Genomic DNA, 23,522 nt, shown 5'->3' on the forward strand with positions numbered 1-23,522 from the left:
GGCCAAATTTAAACCTAAGTCTTATACCTGTCTTAAAAAAAAAAACAAAAACCCTTACCTTCTGTCTTGGAATCAATACTGTGTATTGGCTCCAAGGCAGAAGGGTGGTAAGGGCTAGGCAATAGGGGTCAAGTGACTTGCCCAGGGTCACACAACTAAGAAGTGGCAGAGGTCAAATTTGAACCTAGGGCCTCCAGTCTCTAGGCCTGGTTCTCAATCCATTGAACTGCCCAGCTGCCCCCTTAGACCTATCTTAAAGGATTGTTTTGAAGATCAAATCAGATATTTGTAAAGCATTTATCACAGACTTTGACATATTATATTGGGCATGAATGCTAGTAATTAACTATTTTGATTATTACTGCCTCCAAATCTTGGAATGGTTCCTTTCCCAAAGTTCTGTGCTTCTGCCCTGACACCCCCTCCCCCCATTGCCTCCTCCTCCTGAACAGACCCTTGGAATTATTTGGTCACGTCCAATTCTTTGTGACAGTGTATTTGGTGTATTCTTGACAAAGATATGGAGGGGTTTACTATTACTTCTCCAGTTCATTTTACAGGTGAGGAAACTGAGGCAGAGTTAGGTGACTTTCTCAAGGTCACAAGGCTAGTTTCTGAGCTCAAATCTGAATTCAAGACTTTCAGACTCTAGGCCCATTACTTTATCTATTTATATCACTTAGCTACCCAATCCCTTCCTCCAAAGCTTAGTTCAAGTTACTTCCTACAAGAAACTTTGCCCTGATCCCCATCCCCACTGAATTTATTTTGCCTGTTTTTATGCATTGGTCCCTCTTTCCAGGTCCCCTTTCTGCTAAGAAGGGTATTTAATACTGCAAACTCCATGCAGAGCTTTTTTTTGGTTTGTTTTTTGTCTGCCAGTTCCCAGTATCTAGCAAGGAGTCGGGCACGCAGACAGTGGGTACTTAATAAATGCTTGTTAAAATTAAATGCCCATCAATTGGGGAATAGCTAGAAAAAAATGCAGTAAAAGAGTATTACTATGACAGTAATGACAACTGTGAGTATTTGAGAGAAGTTTGTAAAGATCTACAAGACTGATGCAGGGCAAAATAAATCCAGACAAAAACTCACTTTGTGATTACGACAATGTAGAACAGAAGGAGTAAATGTTGCAAAATTATCAAGAAGCACAAATAGGCTTAAATATAAAAAATGAAAACTCACTCCCACCTTAATCTCTCTTCTTTTGTCGAGTATGACCCCATGTGTATTTTCAGCTGTCTTTTCCATGTACTGATTAGTTATGTTCATTTTAAGTTTTTTTTCCCCTCTAGTCTTTAAAAAAAAAAAAGACCATTATACTGATGGTGCATGCAGTGCATGGAACAGGAGGTCTGGAGTCAGGATGGCCTGAATTCAAATTTGACATCAGACACTTAGTAGCTGTGTGACCCTGGGCATTAAGTTACTTAAAAACCACTCTAAGGTCTTTACCAAGAAAACCCCAAAGAGGGTCACAGTTGAGCATACCTGAAAAACGACTGAACTGAATATATGCGATGGCAAGATAGGAAGGAGGGAGAAGGAAGGACCGCAGGGAACCATGGTGACGTGGAAAAAAAAGGTAGCAATAAGAACTTATTTAGCAAATAATAAGTGTCTGTTGAATTGAGATGAAGCAGGAACCAAGGTCACCGGGCGTGGGGAGAGGGGTCACCTTAGGGACCCCTCCCTCCTCCCTGGCCACATGAGCCATTCTTTCTCTCTCACTCCCCTCCCCCTCCGCAAGCCCCGGAAGGCAGCTGGGCCCGAGGGGGTGGCGGGGCCGGAGGAGGTTGTGGGGTGCGGCAGGGCTCACCGGAGCAACTCCACACAGTACCGGTCATTGCCAGGGACTTCTGTCCGGCTGGACGCGGTCGCTCTTCGTCCCAGGACCGCCGGGAACCCCTTCCTGGGGGCGCTCAGACCAAGGGGTGCGTGACCCCGAAGGCAGCAATTGTGGCCGCCACGGAGGATGGGGGCCCAGGCCAGCGCCAGAGTGGGGGCCGCCATGACACTTGCGCGCGTCTGACCTTTTACCTTTCGCGCGCCCCCATCGCGCCTGCGCAGCCCCACCCCAGAGCTCCCGCCTCCTTTCTCCTTTCTCCTCTCCGGTCCCACCCCCCTCTTTTTTCTTTTGGAATCTCCTCTGCTAATTTCTCCTGGTTCTGTCCCTTTCCCACATTCTACTCTGGTTGGTCCTTTTTCTTCTATGGAGTCTCTGTTGTCTCAATACATCCTAAGAATTGTGCAGACTGTTGGAGATACTAAGGCAAAAGGGAAACTTCCTACCCTCAGGAACTTTTCATTCTAATGAATGAAATGGAATGTCACTCAAAATATTAAATATCAAATTTACACATAAGCCTCAACTATACATTTCTAAAACTCTCTAGTCACAACTTGCTCCATAGACTCAGCTGTTCAATATAGTATATTGACAAAGTGAAAATGAAGGAGCCTCTGCACGCAGTCGTCATCTCCTATCTTACAGCTCCCTCTACTTGCCTTGAGACCTCACCCTGCAACATCCTTCTACCATGAGAGCCCCTGCTCCCATTGGTTAGTTGTTTTGGGGGCCTCCATTTTGGGCACAGTACACCCATCCTTCATTCCTCTCCCAGGGGGGCTTCTGATTCTAAGGATTTTGCTACCGCGCCCTCACCCAAGTAGTTTACCTTTCCCTTCCCCTCACTTTAATGTATTGTTTTCCCCCATTATAATGTAAACTCCCTGAGGGCGGGGACTGAATTTCTTTTTTGTTTCTCACTATCACACACAGTGTAAGTGATAAATATGTAGTAAGCATTTAAAATGCTGATTACCAAAAAGGAATAACCAAAAGGGTTGAAAGGGTTCTGAATGTCTCCATCCGAACTCCGGGTCACAGACTCCAAAAGGAAAAAGCTGGGAAAGAGCAGTTTAAAAAAAATGTCTTTCCCTTTAGTTCACTAGCCCAAGCAAATATGGCATAACTGTAACATTTAAAATTGCAATAATGTAGTGTGATTGTCAGGAATTCCTGCCTCAGAAGGCCACATATTCATTCCAGAAGAAATCCCAACAGCCCTGAGGAAATTAATTGAACAGAGAATTCTCAACCAGATATTCTAATGAAGGAACCCAGAGTTCCAGACACTCTTCCTTAGCTTTATGCTAATATGCACATAAAGTTGGTGCTGATATGCAAAGTTGTCGGTTGATTCCCTTTTCCTGCTAGGACTTCCTACCTTTTTTGTTCCAGTTCCTGAGCTGATCATGAGTCCCTCACCTTCTTCCAACCAGTAGTTTTAGCCTTTAAAAGTCTTGCTCACAGCCCCCTTAGCTACAGTTTCTCCTGCAGGGAAGGACTTAGCCCAGCATACTGACTAAACTTTTCTTTTCCTCAATAAACCCTCTGATTTTAAGACAAATTTCTCTTCAAAATTATTTCCCAAGTTAAAACAAGCATTCAGGCTCCACTGCAGAGACAGCAATTCCAATGGGCTGGGGCTATGGTGTTCAAATGCCAAACATTATGCCTAAAAGACTAACAATGAGAGGCAAGAACTCATATGGGAGGTCAGAAGAAGCTGTATGAGGACACTCTCAAGTTCTCTCTGAAGAACTTTAGTATCAATGGTGAGACATGCGAGACCTGGCTCAGGACCATCCTGCATGTCAAGCCCACACCTAAAAAGGCACTGGGCTGAGCAAAGCAGAATTGCAGTAAGTAGCTCAAAAGAAATGTGAGATGTGCAAATTTAGGGCCATCTCCATCCTAAATGTTCATGTAGTTATCTGTGCCCGACCTGTGGTAAAGCTTTCTGAGCTCATACTGGTCTGATCAGCCACAATCCAACACATATACGAGGTCTCCAACAGCGTGAAGTCATTTTGGTTCTTTTTAAGTTTGAAGGACAACAACCAAAGAACTGGCCTTCGGGGCATGCAAGCTGATCCATTGTCTCCACTCTTTTCTCTAACCTTGCCAGAGCTGAATCTTCCTCAGGGACAGTCTCCAGCAACCTACTCATTGGCTGAGAGAATCTCTACTCTTAGCAACTGGGGTCACCTAATAAGCAATCAGGTAGCCCCTACCCTTAGACAGTGATGGAGAAAGGAGCAGCCGACCCTGCTGTGGATGGTGTGGATGGATTCCTGTCCCCTAGCACTTCTGGGGCAATGTAGTTTCACTCTCTTAGAGAAGTGAAGTCTCACTTTCTAGTATTACAAATTCTGTTACCCCTGTCATCTTCCTCTATGTTAACTTAATGGTGATACACAAGTACCACCTACATTGAAATACCTTGTACTCACATCAAAAATGATTGGGGGGTCGGGGGGAGGGAAGGTGGCAGCCAGGTGACTCAGTGGATAAAGAGCCAGGCAGGAGGTCCTAGGTTCAAATTTAGCCTCAGACACTTCCTAGCTGTGAGACCCTGGGTAAGTCACTTAACCCCCATTGCCTAGCCCCTACCAATCTTCTGCCTTAGAACCAATACATAGTACTGATTCTGAGTTGGAAGGTAAAGTTTTGGAAAAAATGATATGACCTTTTCATCAAGGTCCTGCTAAGGAATCTGATAAACTAATTTATTCTAACATGTTAGTGGCCCAGTTGTCCTTTTCATTCACTTGATTTCATTCATATGATTTCACAGAATTACAAAATTTTAGAGTTGGAAGAGTCATTTAGTATCCCCCCCTTACCCAAAAAAGAAATTCCCTGCTATATCATACCTGAGAAGACATTTACAGTACCCAAGCCAAGCTTGAAAAAATCCAGTGGAAACTCTTACCATAACTTATTTAGTTGCCAAGCTGATATATATATATTTTTAATTGTAAACCCCTTACCTTCCATCTTGGAATCAATACTGTGTATTGGCTCCAAGGTAGAAGAGTGGTAAAGGCTAGGCAATGGGGATCAAGTGACTTGCCCAGGGTCACACAACTAGGAAGTGGCTGAGGTCAAATTTGAACCTAGGACCTCCCGTCTCTAGGCCTGGTTCTCAATCCACTGAGCTACCCAGCTGCCCCATCAAACTAATATTCTTAAGGTATACTTTTGACTAAGTCACTCCTCTGCTAAACAAACAAACAAACAAAGAAAAATACAGTTCCCTATTGCCTCTAGGAAAAACAACACAGTTCTCTGGTATTTAAAACTTTGCAATGTGTGCCAGTCTTCCTTATTATCCATTATATTCTTCACACTCTCCATGTTCCATCCCAACTAGCCTACTTTCTCTTTCTCTTATGGAAGAGTTTATTTTTTGTGTCTAGTAATATTCCCTTTCTTCTTCTCTATTTGATCTCATCAACTACACAGGCTCCCTCCCAGAAATTACTTTTGTGTCTCCCTATTTTTATTTGTCTGTGTTGTTTCTTGTAATAAAGGGTAAAGTCCCTGGGATTAAGATGTTTGTAATCTTCAACATCTATCAGTTCTTTTTATATAATAAAAGCTTTAAAAATGCATGTTAACTAGGCTTTGGGGGGTTATTTCCTAAGGTGATCAAGGAAAAAGGAAAAGAAATAATATGTTCTAAAACACTGAAATCAGCTCTTTTTATAGTGGCAAAGAACTGGAAACTGAAGGAATGTCCATCAATTGAGGAATGGCTGGACAAGCAGTGGTATTTGACTGCAATGAAATACTATCGTGCCATAAGAAATGATAAACAAGTTGATCACAAAAAAACCTAGAAAGACATATGAAGTGATACAAAGTGAAACAAACAGAACCAGGAGTATATTATACACACTAACAGCAGTCATTATGATGATCAACCAGAAATGACTTAACTTTATCATCATTATATATATATATATATAAATAATATATAATATGTAATATTAGTTATATATAGTTATATATATTATAATAGTTATATATTAATAATGTAATATTGTATATTATTAATATATATATAACTATATATCATTATATAAAATTATCATCAAGGCAAGGATCCAGGATGACTCCAAAGGAGTCATGACAATAAAGGATATCCACCACCATAGAAGAAACTGAGTCTAGATACAGATTGAAACATACCATTCTTCACTTTATTGCCTCCATAAATTTCTCTCTGGTATAAGTAATATGTCTCTTGTTTTACAACATGACAAACAGGACAATATGTATTATGTGATAATATAAGTACAACCTCTGTCATATTACCTGCCTTCTTGAGAAGGAGAAAGGAGTATGAGGGAAAGGGGAAAAGAATGAGATAGATTTTGGGGCATAGCTAATGTAAGAATTTATTTCTCTTGGATAAATATATTATAATGTGTTACATATAACAAATCATTGTATTATATTTTGTTATGTTATATAGTGTAAAAAAAATGGTAACAAAAAAATGCTTGATAATTCATTGAGGGCTATCCTTAGGTGTAGATAGAGTATTTAGAATGATAGAGTAGGTCCTTAATAGATAAACAGTGTCTCTCCTTGCACCACTTGCTATATTGCCCTCTAGGATGGTTACATATTCCTAATCCCCAACTCCTTTCTCCCATACTTCTCTCTCTCTTTACCTCCCCCATTTTCCAACCCAAGAAATTAGCCCTAGGTCCAACTAGAAGAAGATTCTATTATGTTTGAGAACATCTTTTATCAGTAGGAGAGTTGGCTGTGGTCAAAATATTACAAAAGATTATCTAATCCTTTATAGTGGAAGAATTATTTTAAGCCCTTCCCACGTGCAAATTGGACTCTAGTCCAATCTATTCTTTAATCTATTCTTTAAAAAATTTTTTAATCTATTCTTTTAAAAAACTTTCCCCCTAAATTGTTGTAAAACTGTCCTTGGAACTTAGCTGGCCCACAGGACTAAGCTCAAGCTGCTCCTCCTTGGATCAAACATCCTGGTAACCTTTGCCGTATTTTCATGGCTTCCTGGTCACCTTAGGACATAAAAGGCTCACCCATATGGAACTGCAGTCCCTCATCTTGGCCAGTGTCCCAAGACCACAGGATTCTCCATACCCTATCCTTCTGACCAAATGTATTTCTATATGAGGAAGGCAGTGTCTAACCAAGCTAAGTACTATAGTATCCGTTTAATACCTTTTTTCATTTGAGGGTATGTAAACCTTCTTCTGTTAGCTGTTGAATAACATATTATAAGTGTCTCATTTCATTCCAACATCAAACCTGAATAAAGAAAGTAGAAGCCTGAATCAGAGCTCTCTTCCTTAGTGCCATTGCCGCAGTAATGTCCCTTTAATAGACAGAAAAAAAATCATTGATTATCCATAATATGGAGTCTCAGATTAGTTAGGGACCTCAGACTTCTGCCTATGAAACTGTAGCTCCCAATGTGAATTCTTCCTGTCCAGGTAAGCTATTCTTATTCTTATCTGAACCTACAAAGCCCTTCTGAACTTCTGAACTTCCAAACCTTTGATGGTCTCCTTATTTCCTCACCATTCTAGACCCTTTGCCATCAGTTTCACTCTCTCTTTGTAGTCTTATCTCATTCTGTCACACTACATACTCTAAACTCTGTCCTACCCGGTCTATTTACTGTCTTCTCTACTCATCTCTGGAAGCAGCTAGGTGGGTCAGTGGATAGTATGCTAGGTCTGAAGTCAGGAAGTCCTGAGTTCAAATTTGACCTCAGATACTTATTTACTATGTGACCCTGGGCAAGTAACTTGACCTTATTTGCTTTAAGCCACTGGAAAAGGAAATGGCTAACCACTCTAGTATCTTTGCGAAGAAAACTCCATAGACATTATTATCCACAGGATCATGAAGAGTATGATACAGCTGAATAATAACTACTAATTACAAGTAAATTATTCTCTCTTCTCTGACTTGCCCTCATTGTCTGTGTCATTCATTGGGAACTTAATCATAAACTGTTTTGTATTATCTTGTTTCCCCTCAATAAGACTGTAAGTTCCTTCAGATATGGAATAATTTCTCATAGCTAGAATAGCAATAGCTGGCATTTATATAGATTTACATGTTCTTCCTTGACATAAGACACTCAATTTCTCAACTCCAGGCATTTTTCTCCAGCTATTCCTTCGTACTTGGAATGTTCTTTCTCTTCAACTTTGCCTAATGACTTCCCTGGTTCAACTTTAGTCCCAACTAAAATCTCTTCTTTTATGGGAAAACTTTCCCAACCCCTTTTAATTCTAGTACCTTTCTTCTTTTAAATCTTTAATATTATTTATATTTATATTTTATTTATTTACATATTTAGCTTGCTTTGAATATAGTTGTTTGTATGTTGTCTCCCCCATGAGACTGTTTGGCCAAGATTGTCTTTTGCCTCTTTTTGTATCTTCAGCACTTAGCAAAATGCCTGCCACACAGTAGGAGCATAATAAATGCTTATTGATTGGTTGATTGATTAATGTATGGAAAATTTTCCTAGCCACTAGAGTGAAATAGATGCCTCGAGGGGTCAAAGGTTACAGGTTCCCCTAAGAAGAAATTTTCAAGTAAAAAACTGAGATCACTCATGAGGTTTGTTCTAGAGAAGCTTCTTGTTCAAGTGTTGGATACACTATGTAAATGAGTGAATGAATGAATGAATGAATGAAGCATTTACTAAGCACTTATTCTGTGCAAACCACTGTTCTAAGCTCTGGAGATATGAAAAGAAAAGCAGAATTGGTTCCAAATCTCTAAGAGTTCACACTCTAATGGAGCAAGAAATATATATATATATATATGGAAAGTTTCAACTTCACACCATGGAAAAATCCCATGCTCTTTGGGTACAGTAGCAAAGCAGATAGATGGGGATGCCACTTGCTTGATGTCATTTCCATTGATAAAATGATAGATGTTTCTGATGTAGAACTATTTGATAGTACCAAAGACTTTGGAGGCAAGAATTTTTTTCTTTTCTGGGTCTTCAAAAAGAGCTAAAGATGTAGCCCTTGCAGAAGTAGTTGCTGGGCTACACCTCCACAGGGATTGCTTTCCACCAGGAAGGCTGAGGACACCAGGCTGGAAGCATTGCTATTGCTAAGACTCCCAGGCTCATGATCCTGGGATATCTCTATCAATATCTGAGGGGAAATAGTGATCAAGGTGGTGGCGGATGCCTGACTTGTCTGGCTTTTGAGGTCCCAGCCAACTCTGAAAATTTGAGGATTCTGTGATCCCATTTGGACTTCACAACAACTATATGAGGTATTTTTATTATTTTTTTAAACCCTTACCTTCCATTTTAGAATCAAAATTGTATATTGGTCCCAAGGCAGAAGAGTAGTATGGGCCAGGCAATGAGGGTTAAGTGACTTGCCCAGGGTCACACAACTAGGAAGTGTCTGAGACCAGATTTGAACCTAGGACCTCCTATCTCTAGGTCTGACTCTCAATCCACTGAGTCACCCAGCTGCCCCCATATGAGGTATTTTTAAATGAAAAGGAATTATCTGAAGCCCTAACCATGCCTTTCAACAAGACACCACTTTAATCTACTTGCTTAGAATTTGCCCTACAGTTAAAAATCATTATATATTTAATAGACATAATAATAGCTAAGCAAGTAATAAAACTTCTTTAATATGCCCAAGACTCCCTGGAAGTCACCTGCCTTTTGGCAGCACATTTTTCTCATTCTCTAAGTGACCATCAATTAATAATTTTTAGCGGCCCACTGAATGTATAGCATTGCACCATATAAATTCTAAGGACAAAAATAAATTCTAAGGCAGAAGAGCAATAAGGGCTAGGTGTTTTGGGTTAAGTGACTTGCCCAGAGTCACACAGCTAGGAAGTGTCTGAGATCAGATTTGAACCTAGAACCTCCCTTTCCAGGCCTGGCATTCTAACCAGTGGGATGCCTAGCTACCCCTGCCCTCCCCAGCAACCCAAACAAAATGGCTGGGCCTTCTAGTAATACAAATGTAATGTGCTGGAACCTTGATAAAGCTGCTCAGGGATCCATTCCCTAGAACTGTAGTGAAGCAATGCTTGAAGAAAATCTTCTGGGACTTCTAGAAATCAATACCTCTTCGTGGAGTAAAGGGCAGACATGCTTTTCCTCTCATTTAATAGTCTTGTGGGTTGTGCTATAAAACAACTCTTCAAAGTGTTCTTTCCAACCACTTAATTGACATAATATTTTACAAAGTTCTTTGTAAATTGTAAAGAGCTCTATAGTCCCAAAGCACTCTGAAGAGGCAGCTGGATGTGGTGGACAGAGAGTGTGCCTTGGATCGGAGAAGTTCTAGGCATGCTAGCTGTGCCTCCCCCTGTCCCCAAGGCAAGCCACTTAACTGAGTGCTCTCATCTGGGGTGTCAAAGAGAAACCAGACCACCAAGTCATATAGGAGGATCCCTTTAGGCTACATATAGTAAATTAGAAAACCACAAATTAACCGTATCTATGTGTTATTAGATTTTTATTTCTTTTGGTGAATATTTCCCAATTACATTTTAATTTGTTTGGGGTTTTAGACACCTCCGAAACTACAGGATCTCTAAGGTACCTCCTAGCTTTAGCTCTATGATACACTAGCAGGTGGTTGGACTCAGGCTACTTTCAATAGCCAATTCTGGTCCCCAAAGAACATATGAAGAAACACACTCCTTTGTTCTCAGTAGAGGGTAGGGCTGGCACTATGGATGTAGAATGTTGCCAAGCATGCTACAGCTGATTATGCAAGGGATGGCCAAAATACAAACACGGGGGTGGAATATAACAACTCCTTGATGCACCCTGCCAGCAGGAAGGGCTGTGCTGAGATCTCAAAGGGAAAGTAGTTTAAACACTTCCCCCCTCTACACCCCACCCCCAGCTAATTGTTCTTGGGTGGGTAGTTTGGGCTCATGCTGCTCAACAAGAAGGGCTGAATAGCCAAAAGCAGAAGGGGGCAACTAATGAAAAAAATGTGGAGGGGGGCCTAGCAGTACCAGATCTCAAACTATATTACAAAGCAGCGGTCATCAAAACAATCTGGTACTGGCTAAGAGACAGAAAGGAGGATCAGTGGAATAGACTGGGGGCAAGTGACCTCAGCCAGATAGTATACGATAAACCTAAAGATCCCAGGTCTTGGGACAAAAATCCACTACTTGATAAGAACTGCTGGGAAAATTGGAAGACAGTGTGGTAGAGATTAGGATTAGATCAACATCTCACACCCTACACCAAGATAAACTCAGAATGGGTGAATGACTTGAATCTAAAGAAGGAAATTATAAGTAAATTAGGTTAACTTAGAATAGTACACCTGTCAGATCTATGGGAAAGGAAAGATTTTAAGACCAAGCAAGAGACAGAGAATGTTACAAAAAGTAAAATGAATAATTTTTATTACATTAAATTAAAAAGGTTTTGTACAAACAAAACCAATGAAACCAAATTAGAAGGGAATCAACAAATGGGGGGGGGGGGAATCTTTATAACAAAAACCTCAGACAAAGGTCTAATTTCTCAAATTTATAAGGAGCTAAGTCAATTGTACAAAAAATCAAGCCATTCCCCAATTGATAAATGGCAAGGGGACATGAATAGTAGTTTTCAGATAAAAAAATCAAAACTATCAATAAGCACATGAAAAAGTGTTCTAAATCTCTCAAAATTGGAGAAATGCAAATCAAAACAATTCTGAGGTACTAACTCACACCTAACAGACTGGCCAATATTACAGTAAAGGAAAATAATAAATGTTGGAGGGGATGTGGCAAATTGGGACACTAATACATTGCTGGCGGAGTTGTGAATTGATACAAACAGGAGAATATTGTACACAGAGACTGAATGTAATGGATTTATCTACTAGCAGCAATGCAGTGATCCAGGTCAATTCTAAGGGACTTAGGAGAATGAACACTATCCACATCCAGAGAAAGAACTGTGGGAGTAGAAATACAGGGAAAAAAAAGGATCTGCTTGATCACATGGTTCAATGGGGATATGATTGGGATGTAGACTCTAAATGATCACTCTATTGCAAATATCAATAATATGCAAAAAGGTTTTGATCAAGGACACATGTAAAACCCAGTGGAATTGCTGGTTGGCTCTAGGAGGGGATAGGGATGGGAAAGAACATGAATCATGTAACCATGGAAAAATTTTCTAAATTAATTAATGAAAAAATCGGGGGCGGGGGCACAGAAGGGGGTGTGCAGATATGTCTCTGCACTGGCACTGCTCCCTGGGATAATAGTTGTTGTGGAAATTTGATTACTAGCTTTGTTGTTGTTCAGTCTTTTCAATAAGAGCTGACTCTTTGGGACCCCATTCAGGGTTTTCTTTTTTTTTCTTTTCTTTCTTCCCCCTCCCCCCCAGAACCCTTACCTTCGCTCTTAGAATCAATATTATTTATTGGTTTCAAGGCAGAAGAGTAGTAAGGGCTAGGCAATGGGGGTTAAGTGACTTGCTAAGTAACTGAGGTCAGATTTTAACCTAGAACCACCTATCTCTAGGGCTGGCTCTCAATCCAGCTGCCCCCCCCCCTCCATTTGAGGTTACTTGACAGAGATACAAGAGTGGCTTGCCATTTCCTTCTCCAGCTTATTTTACAGATGAGGAAACTGAGGCAAACAGGGTAAAGTGGCTTGTACAATGTCACACAGTTACTAAGTGTCTGATGTCAAATTTGGAGCACTCTACCCATTGTACCACCTTCCTGTTGTAAGAATTAAAATGGGTTTGACAAATATTAGAATTATAAAAAGTTGTTGTGGTCGCCATTTATAAAAATTAACTCTTAGGTCACAAGTTTTTTAGTAGCTGTAGTAGCTTTATTACAGCAAAGTAGAGATAGTAAAGAGAGGGAATTTAGGAAGGAAGTAGAAAATATTGCCTAGCTAAATACCCTATAATTGTTGATCTGGGGAAATCCAACTCAACTCCAACAAAGGCTCCCTCAGGTCCCATGATAGTCTTTTCAGCAAGAGCCACCAAAGCAGAATCCAAAACAGAATCCAAATGTCTACCAGAATCCAAAGTCTGAATCAGGAATCCAAAATCAGAATCTGAATCTGAATCTGAAATGGGAATCTGAAATTGGAATGCCTGACTTCCTGTTGGGTCTCACCTTATAAGCACTTTTCTCCACCCAACAGTTCTCCCATGTCATATCTCAGGAACCAATCATAGTTCCTTAATCAGTGTTAGTAGGACTACTTCCAGTCTTTGAGGGTATGAACTTCCTTTTCTAGCAAAAGGTTCTTAATGACTAAGTGTGAAAGGAGGGGCACTCCAAGTTCTTGATTGATTAAGTTAAAATAAACAAAGAAGGATAATTCCATTTATACACTATCCTTATAGCAGCCTTAGGAAGAGTTTTCTCTCCCCAAGCCATGGACAAAGGATTTAGGATGAGGAGAGAAGGCCAAAGAGGTACATAGATCCCACTCTGCTAATTGTGACTGATCTATTCCTATTCCCCACTCCTTCTGACTGGGGCACTCACTTGTAAGTGTGTTCCTTTTTTCTGCTTCTGCTATAAATAGTTTTACTTAATTGGTTTTACTTCTCATAAACTTCTGTGGTTGACCCAGTCATCTGTATTTCCTTGAGCTTTTCCTCTGTTAATTATCTTCAGACTATGCTGTATCTTGTATCTTTGTACAAAGCTGTTTGCATGTTGTCTTCTCCACTGGCCTGGGAACTTCTTGTTTTTTGCCTTCCTTTGTATCCTTAGGATTTAGCACATGACTGGCTGCTTAGTAAATACTTGTAGACTTACCCACAGGCTCTGGCTCTGAGAATGGCACAAAAGATAGTGATTTTTCCTGGCATAAGACTTAGATCTCTCTCCAATTTGGTGCCTTCCCGTGAAACATTCATATGTTTCATAGCTAAAATGTTAAGGGCAGAATTAATATGAACTTGGGTTTTTCTTCAGTCTGCTCCAGCAGACTATAAACAACCTTTTGTTTTGAGGTGGAACTCAGATGTTTGCTCATCAAGAGCAGTGGAGTTTAGAAACTCCAGAGCAATGCTTTTCATTACATGTGCAAGATAAATTCCTCTTAACTAGAATATTTGGTTATCAGAACATCATACCACTGAACACTGAGTTTGTTGGACTTGGTTTTATTTCTTTTTATAATACCTTTTTGGGCATACATAGTAGGACATTAATTTTATCTCTGTATGATTACCTATCTTGCTTTTTAGCTTCTGTTTTCTGGACCTGACAAATTTCATGACAAAGAAGAGGAATTTAGGGGGCAGCTGGGTAGCTCAGTGGATTGAGAGCCAGGCCTAGAGATGGGAGGTCCTAGGTTCAAATCTGGCCTCAGCCACTTCCTAGCTGTGTGACCCTGGGCAAGTCACTTGACCCCCATTGCCTAGCCCTTACCACTCTTCTACCTTGGAGCCAATACACAGTATTGACTCCAAGATGGAAGGTAAGGGTTTAAAAAAAAAAAAGAAGAGGAATTTAGTTTTTAAAGTGAGTGTGAGAAAGATCTTTTAGAGTAGCCACTAATCAGACATGATGAAGACTGATATTCTTGCTATTGCTACCAATCTGAGAATCTCCAAATTAGACTGGACATCTGTGTCCATGTAGCCCAACCCATTCCTGGATAAGAATGCCCTCTATACCATATTTAGTAAGGGGTCATTCAGCTTTTGTATGAAGACCTCCACTGAAGAGAAACCCACTATTTCCTGGGCCAGCCCACTGTCAGGTTCAGATAGCTCTAAATATTAGGAAGAATTTCCTTATGTCCTATCTAAATTGGCCTCTTTGGTAGCTTCACTCATCTTCTTTACCTTTACAACCTGATTAGGGTTTGTCAAATGAAATTTCTTTATCTTAACTCAATCAAATACTTAGAGAGCTCTACCCTTTTATCTCAGTCAGAAACTTGTAAATTCTTTGATAAGAGTTTACACCCTAAGAGGATGAGAGGTGGATCCCACAAACACTGCCCTCCACCCCCTCACCCCAAAGTGCTAGGCAATGAAGTCACCTAGAAAAAGGACTATAAAAGAAGATTGATTCATTCCTTGGCTGTTTAGTGAGGAGTCTCTCCTGGAGGAGGATTCTGCAGGATTCTGCGCTGGAAGCTTGCTGGGTAAATGACTCGAGCTGAAGGTAGAGGCTTGTGTTGGTGAACTCCTGGCTGAAGATGCCACCAGGACCTCCATGTGGAGATTGGGACTTGAGGGAGCCCTTGTCAGGTGTTGAGCTAGACTTCTTCAGACAGCAATTATAGGGTATCTAACTAGACAATATTTTCTACTTTCCTTCCTACATTTCTCTTTTTTACTATATCTCTACTAAACTAAATTGTTAAAGAGTGGATAACAGACTCATGACTTAAGAGTTAGTTTTATAAACAGCGACCACAATCTTATATTTTTTTAACTCTTATATTTAGTCAAACCTAATTTTAAATCTTATAGTATATTTGACTTCTAGAGAACTTAGTTCAGTATTTACTAAACTAACCAGGCAAAGGATTTAAGGGGTCCTTATACATTCCTCCTTATCCAGATTCTGCTACTTTGCCATTTTGATACAGAAGAACTGAGGTCAATGATTGCAGGAAAAATGAATCCAAAGGGAAAGAATAAGGAAAAAACAACAATTTTTGTCAAAAAATTGTTTGAGAACAGGATTATAATAATTTCTGTGATTATAGAAGTTGGAAATTTATTTGATAAATAAGGTTTAGGCAGCTTTATTTGTGGTTTTCCTTACTATTTCCCACATCTGGATATGGATTCTTGGAAAAATTCCAGGAGTAACAAATGATATAATACAATAATAAAAACACACTTTTGTTAAATGAAATATTACTTATCTGATCACTAGTACCTGCCTAGAATCACACAGCTAAAAAGTCCTAAAGCCAGCATTCAGACTCTTGACTCCTACTTCGGTCTTTCTACTGTATCATATTGCCTTCAGTTTGTACATTTAGGGCATCTAACCAAATGTGTGGCTGCTCAATTCCTCTCTACCCCCAGAACCTGGACAGCATACCATATCTTCCATTGGTCTCAGCACCTACCACTTAGAATTTTTTTTTTAAACCCTTACCTTCTGTCTTGGAACCAATACTGTGTAATACTATGTATTGGCTCCAAGGCAGAAGAGCAGTAAGGGCTAGGTGATGGGGGTTAAGTGATTTGCCCAGAGTCACATAGCTAGGAAGTGTCTGAGGCCAGATTTGAACCCAGGACCTCCCATCTCTAGGCCTGACTCAAAATCCACTGAACCACCCAGCTGCCCCTCACTTGGAATTTTCAGAGAGGCATTCCTGCCCTTATTTTATATTCCATTTGCTTTTCCATCCTCTATCTTGCCTGGATCAGCTGCTCCAATTTATACCAGTGATCTAATGCTACTTCTTGAAGATTTCTAAAGGGAGGAGGCTCCGAGAATAGGGAGAACTCAAAAACAGAACGGCAAGTCCTTGGTGAGTTGTAAGCTGAGGTAAATCTAAGGCAGGGGTCCCCTAACTTTTTACATAGGGGGCCAGATCACTATCCCTCAGACCATCGGAGGACTGGATATAAAACTATGAAAAAATTTGCATACTGCTGTCTGGGATAGCGGAGGCTGCAGTGCTGGCTGGGATGGGCCTGTCACACCTTGCACAGGCCCATCACTGCCACCACTATGCCGGGCAGCAGTATACATGGTATAGAATCCCCTCCCCCAGATCGCAGATCACCATGCTGACATCTTCCATTGTGCAGCCCCATAATCCTTTGTGTGGCGCCTTGTTCTCATTCAGTTACTCTCAGAACAAGGCACCACACAAAGGATTATGTCACCGGAATTGGCACTGTATGTGAGCAATACTGTGCTTTGTGACCCTGCCACATACAGTGCTCCTCTCACTGACCACCAATGAAAGAGGCACCCCTTCTGGAAGTGTGGTGGAGGTCAAATAAATAGCCTCAGGGGCACATGTGTAGTTTAGGGAACCCTGCTTCAAGGCCTGTCTATTAAATTAGGAGCACATGGGGGCAGCTGGGTGGCTCAATGGATTGAGAGTCAGACGCAGAGATGGGAGGTCCTGGGTTCAAATCTGGCCTCAGACTTCCTAGCTGTGTGACTCTGGTCAAGTCACTTAACCCCTATTGCCTAGCTCTCACCACTCTTCTGCTTTAAAACCAATACCTAGTATTGATTCTAAGACGGAAGGTAAGGGTTAAAAAAAAATTAGGAGCAGATATTTTTTTCAAGGGAAACTTTTTTTTTTCTTCTAATCCTCTATAGTCAATTGTTCTTAAAGCTCTCATGCCTCTTCCAGTGTTGAGAGAGGGTATATCATCTGGGAAAAGTCAACAATATTTTGATTATTTCCAGGAAATAAACCTAGTGACAAATGCATTTTATTTGTCCATGCAAGTGACTTTTAGCTAATCAGAGGTCAGTGTCCATTAGAGCATAATCCTAACAGTCCAAGGTCTCCTGATAAAGGTTCCTAAGTTTTACTCAAAAAGAAATAACATACCAGAAATTGTTCCAGTGACACATATTGTACTCCCAGACCTAGCCACGTCTCTTATCTCACATTGGGTAAAGTGTGTCACCAGTCGCAAGGGGAATTGGGTGAGAGTGTGTGACTAGTTCAACAGAACCCATCACCACTACTAGAAATTAAGTCAAACATTACCTTGAAATTTTTCTCTAGTTAATTCAATTCAGTAAGAATTGGCTAAGTTCCTATTATTTACAAAGTCCTGTGCTAGGTGCTGAGGAAACAAAGTTAAAAAATGAAACAATCTCTGCCCTCAAGGAATTTACATTCTACTGGAGTTATTTATTCAATATATTCATAGGCACATCCTTCTTCTGACTTAGACCATAATTTCCTTGAGGGCAGAGTACCTATTACAACTGTTTTTTAATTTAAAATCTAAGAATTTTTGAATTTTTTTTGTTTGAGATTGTATTTTTATAAAAATCCAAGACTTTTGTTTAAGATTTTACTGTTATAAAAAATTTCAAAGATTTTGATTTTGTTCGAGAAAAGATCTTCAAGAAAGAAGCTTGAAACTTTTATATCCAGAGAATGAACTGTTGCAGAAAGATGCCGAAAACCTACACTTCATGAAGAAGATCAAGAATGAACTTTGGATGTGGTTGATTGGACTGAACTTTTGATTGAAAATTTATTATAACTGTACACATTTATGCCAAAAGGGACTGCCCCTAATTTGGCTTTCTGTCAATGCGCCTAGCAAACATTGGTTTTGCTTTCTTTTCTTTTCTATTTCCTCTCTCACTATTCTAATTTCTCCTAGAAAATTGAATATTGTGTATATCTTTAGTTAGAAGTGAATTTAGAACTACAAAATGATTATGTTAAATGATCAATGGGGAGACTAGTCTCCCAATGATCATCAGGGGGGATTGTAAACCTCAAAATTCCTTAGACTTATAAATGTTGGAAATTTCACCATTGGGATATTTCATACTTGGAAAATTTCTTACTGATAGTCTATTGGAATGGGAACCCCATTGGCATGGGAGGTTCTTTCTCTTCCCTTCTTAAGATTACTTTAGGACAGAAACCCTTTGCTGAACAATGGAAAGGACTTTGACCTATGCTTAAGCATAGAACAGGAATTTCTTGGAGTCTTGATTGATTTTAGAATTGATACAATGGAGATACTTGGAATAAATCTCCACCCTATTCAGTCCTAATAGGATTGAGTAAGGGCTGCAGCCTAGATCAAAATTTAATTATTCCAATCTCTACCATACTCAAGTTAACAGGATTTAGAAAGGGCTGTAGCAAAGGAGTAAAGATTTAATCATTTGAAAATATGACCTTCAACAGACATGTGCAAAAGCCAGAAACCTTTGGGCGGTCCTGGGTTAAGCTAGAGCCTCCATTGGCACAGGGAAATTGATGAAGAGTGATTGGTAGATGGGAGAACTGAGGGGAGGAACTTGGATGGTTTCCTTAAAGATAGGGGGTCTGGAGACTCCAGGGGATGTTGAGGAGTTTTGGTCAGTGTGGTTGCTGGGCTCTGAGGAAGCTTGCTCTGAAGGAAGCTGAAGGTGGGGGCCTCTGAGACTGTTTCTCCATTTTGGTCACGTGAGTAATAGGGACTGATCTCTTTTCTTTGCCTCAGCTATCTAAGGGCTTGGGCCTTTTGGCCCAGCCTAAACAGAAGGGGTATTTAAGCCCTATTCCCTTCTCTCCCTTTTTCTCTCTCGCTATCTCTAATTCCTTTCTTACTCCTATTGTAAATAAACTCCAAAAAAGGCTGACGGCTGACTTGAGTTTTTCATTTAGGAATTACATAGCTGATTCCTTGGCGACCTTAAATTAATATATATCAGTCTTTTAAAGTGATTCCCTTGTTACACAACACAAAGTATAGAGTAGTTGAATGGATCCAGGGATTGAAATGGAGATTGTACCTCAGAAAGCGTGAATTTTCATGCTTTCATGGAATAAAACTTCCAATTCATACATAGCCTCCCCACACTCATAGGCATGCGGTAGGTGCTTAATAATAAACTGAGAGAGAACCAGGAGAGCAGTGTATACAGTAACAGAAATAGTGTAGGACGATCAGCTGTGAGGGACTGAACTATTATCAGCAAATCAAGATTCTAACGTAACTCCAAGGGTGTATAATTGAAAATCTTTCAAGGGACTCATGATGAAAAAATGCCAGCTATATTCAAAGAAGGAACTGGTGGAATATGACTGCAGATCAGTGCACACCATCATCTCCCCCATGAGCGTTTTATTGTATATGGTATAGGTGTCTGCAGGCGTGACTTGGAGAATATGGAAATACATTCTTCATGAAAGCACTGGTAAAACCTATATCAGACTATTTACCACCTTGGGATTGGAGTGGAAAGGGAGAGAATATGAATTGTAAAATGTCAGAAAACTATTGTCAAAAATTGTTTTACATTAAATTGAAAAAAAAATGTAATCAATCTCTCTGTCTCTGTCTGTCTCTGTCTCTGTATCTATCTCTCTCTGTCTCTCTCTGTCTCTGTCTCTGTCTCTCCTTCTCTCTCCTTCTCTCTCCCTCTCTCTCTCTCTCTCCCCCCTCTCTCTCTCCTCTCCTCTCTCCCTTTCTCTCTCTCCTTTTCTCTGTCTCTCTCCTCTCTCTCTCTCTCTCTGTCTTTCTCTCTCTCTCTCTCTCTCTCTCTCTCTCTCTCTCTTTCCCCCCTCCCTCTCTCCTCTCCTCTCTCCCTTTCTCTCTCTCCTTTTCTCTGTCTCTCTCCTCTCTCTGTCTCTCTCTGTCTCTCTCTGTCTCTCTCTCTCTCTCTCTGTCTCTCTCTGTCTCTCTCTCTCTCTCCTCTCCTCTCTCCCTTTCTCTCTCTCCTTTTCTCTGTCTCTCTCCTCTCCCTCCCTCTCTCTCTCTCTCTCTCTCTCTCTCTCTCTCTCTCTCTCTCTCTCTCTCTCTCTCTCTCTCTCTCTCTCCATATATGTGTGTGTAAAATTGAGAAAAGGCTTGGTGACAACCTTGCAGGAAGAGATCTCAGCCTTGGAACCTATGTAATGGATGAGGGGAGTAGGCACTTGGATGGGGTATTTTTCTGCCTGTCCTGCTTACAGGTCTGTGAAGAAGGTATTATTGACTCTACATGGACCCTGAAGCAAGCAAGAAGCATCATCTTTTGGAGGGAAAGATAGTGTAATCATATGACAGAGATCAAACTGACCAAGTGGAAAATAGATGATTTTTATATCTAGATAGAAGGCTCTCTGAAGTCAGAAAATGCTTTGATGTTTCAAATGAATATGTTCTCTGAACCTGTTTGTGGAGTTCACAAAGGACTAGAAGCTCCACTGAACCCCAGGCAAAGTTCTGTTCAGCAAATAGAAATGAATTGTGCTCTAGTCTCAGACTAATTACTCAGGGCCACATAAAAATAAACAACAAGCATTCTTTTTTTTTTTTTGTGACCCCTGACTTGAAACAAAGGGTGATGGGGACTTGAACTATAAAATTTCATGCACCTCACCTGCACCCTTCTTTTTCCAACTTTCTAAAACCCTGGGGAATAACTGTTTTGAGGTTTTATTCTTTAGCTCAGCAGGCACTTATATAGCCTTCTTGTAATCTTTCCATGGATAGGTAATGAAAAAGCCAGGCCAACACTTGTACCCAATAAAAGTAATCAAAAAGAACATAGGACAAAGTCAAGAACATTTTGTAAACACTAAAGGAACATTGTGGTATATTGTTTCTTCAGAACTTGGATGGGTCTGTGATTTCATCAGTGTGGGGATACCGTCCACTGGTACAGGTCACAACCCTCCAGGTCTTCAAATCCTAGACTATTCTTGCCCAAGCCTTTCTAGAAAACTTCCATGGACGGTATACCCAATATTTTGAAGGCTTTCTTTGGTGTCTTTTATTATTTTAAGGGTACCAGTACAGTGCTTAAACTGTCTGTCTGTCTGAATTCATCTTTTATGAGATAGAAGATATTTTATGAGATATTTATAAACATAATGTAATTTATATATATTTATATATATTTACACAATGTATTATATACAAATAAATATATACAATAAATATATAAAAATTTAAATAAATTTAAAAATTGTTTACACCACAGCTTGTGCATAAGTCACTGTTGGTAATATGCTGAAATCTCCTCATACCCACATCAACCCTTCCATATCTTTTCAAGTACCTGCAATTTGAATTCTTCTGAGATCCTGGTATTCCATGCTTCATAGAAATGTGTTATTAATGGGAAAATACTGATGTTTAAGAGCTGGACATTTTCAGCTGTTAGCTGATTCTTATCTTTGAAAGTACTATACAGTTTTGCAAATATGAATTAAACTGATTTGCTCCTCCTACTCAGTTCTCATTGTACATTTACAGTATTTGTCTACTATGCTAATTTATTTGGATTGACCACTTCAGTGAGCTGCCTGTGCAGTCTGTGTAGTATACAATTTTTCCATTGTGAGATTTAAAATGGTTGAGGTCTTAAACTGTAGTGATTAAAATAGTGGAAGATATAAATTGTGATAGATATAAGAGAGGGTGAGTAAATTTGACCACAGAAATATGTTTCACTACAGTGTCTTGGTTTTCAAATCAAATATAAGGTAGTCACCAGGGAAATATTCCCAATTATTCAAATACCAAGTCAACTGGGTTTTATAGAGATTTTAATTAACAATACAATGAGTAATCAAAGAAAGAGAGAGAAAGAAAGGAATAAGTATGAAGGGCCTCAAGCCAATATGGCCTAGACCTGAGTCTTTTTTTTTTTTTAGGCAATGGGGGTCAAGTGACTTGCCCAGGATCACACAGCTGGGAAGTGTCTGAGGCCAGATTTGAACCTAGGACCTCCCATCTCTAGGGCTGACTCTCTATCCACTGAGCCACCCAGCTGCCCCCTAGACCTGAGTCTTAAAATTGAAATCTGAGTAGTAGATTTAGTGGTAGTCTCTCAGTGATCGAGAATGACAATTGTCTTTGTGTATTATCATTTATTGATGTACCCTCGTGTGGCTTTGGAGTCCAAAGGCTGAGGCTCAAAGTTTGTGGCACATGGGGCATGGGACACCAGTTGTTATGGGAGGTGCGGGTGTGGCCTGGTGTCGGCGTTCAGGCACAGCGGCAAGACGTCGACGTCGCTCATCTTCAAAGGTGGTGGCAGCATGGTGAATGTGGGTTTGCCAGCTGCTTCTGACAGAGGCAGCGAGTTCTAGTTGCTTTGGTGCAATGCCAGCCCACTTCAAGTTTGACGTTAGCTGATCCTTGATTCTTTCCTTTGGTCGGCCTTGTTTCCTGAGTCCAGCTGCAGTTCACCATAGAATACCTGTCTTGGTATTCGCTGTGGGTCCATGCGGATGACGTGTCCAGACCATCGTAGCTGGGTTTTGAGGACCATGACTTCGATGCTGGTGGAGTTGGCTCTGTCGAGGACTTCCTGGTTGGTGATTCGGTCCTGCCATCGGATCCTCATGATTGACCGGAGGGAGCATTGGTGGAATTGCTCCAGCTGTTTCATGTGCTTCCGGTACAGTGCCCATGTCTCACAACCATACAGGAGTGAGCTGAGGACCACTGCGTTGTACACTTTGAGCTTCGTCGCAGTGCTTACACCGCTGTGTTGGAGGACTTTGGAGTGAAGCCACCTGAGTTCCTGGCTGGCCTTTTGGATCCTGGCATTAATCTCGTGGTCTAGGGACCCATCGTTGGCGATGGTGCTGCCCAGGTACTTGAAAGTGTTGACGTTATAAAGCTGCGTGCCATTGATTGTAATACACGGCTGGTTAGTTGGCTTCCCTGGTGCAGGTTGGAACAGCACCTCTGTTTTGCTGAGGCTGATAGTCAGGCCAAACAGTTTTGTTGTGGTGGAGAACCTGTCCACAATGGTTTGGAGATGATTTTCTTGGTGGGCCATGAGAGCACAGTTATCTGAGAAGAGAGCTTCCAGGATGAGTCTCTCTGTTGTCTTTGTTTTTGCAGTCAGGCGGCGAAGGTCGAATAGTGAGCCATCCAGTCGGTATTTGATGTAGACACCCAGGTCTAGATCCATCACAGCATGTCGTAATATTTGGGTGAAGTATAGGTTGAATAGTACTGGGGCGAGGACACAGCCTT

General features: G+C 40.6%; 1 protein-coding gene across 3 annotated transcripts in view; it reads right to left on the reverse strand.

Moving 5' to 3' along the window:
• The window catches only part of NDUFAF6 (NADH:ubiquinone oxidoreductase complex assembly factor 6), a 41,243-nt gene extending 38,768 nt beyond the window's left edge, over positions 1-2,475 (reverse strand). Inside the window, exon 1 of one of the 3 annotated variants that reach the window (XM_001379550.4) lies at positions 1,823-2,475. In XM_001379550.4, the coding sequence (XP_001379587.1) occupies positions 1,823-2,016 (194 nt within the window). In that variant the 5' untranslated portion in view covers positions 2,017-2,475. Of the gene's footprint in view, positions 1-1,494; positions 1,600-1,822 lie in introns of those variants that run through there. The other 2 variants (XM_056823301.1, XM_056823303.1) reach the window with 2 other exon arrangements.
• Positions 2,476-23,522: the final 21,047 nt, after the last annotated feature.

The sequence above is a fragment of the Monodelphis domestica genome, chromosome 3 (assembly GCF_027887165.1).
Source record: "Monodelphis domestica isolate mMonDom1 chromosome 3, mMonDom1.pri, whole genome shotgun sequence".
Lineage (NCBI taxonomy): Eukaryota > Metazoa > Chordata > Mammalia > Didelphimorphia > Didelphidae > Monodelphis > Monodelphis domestica.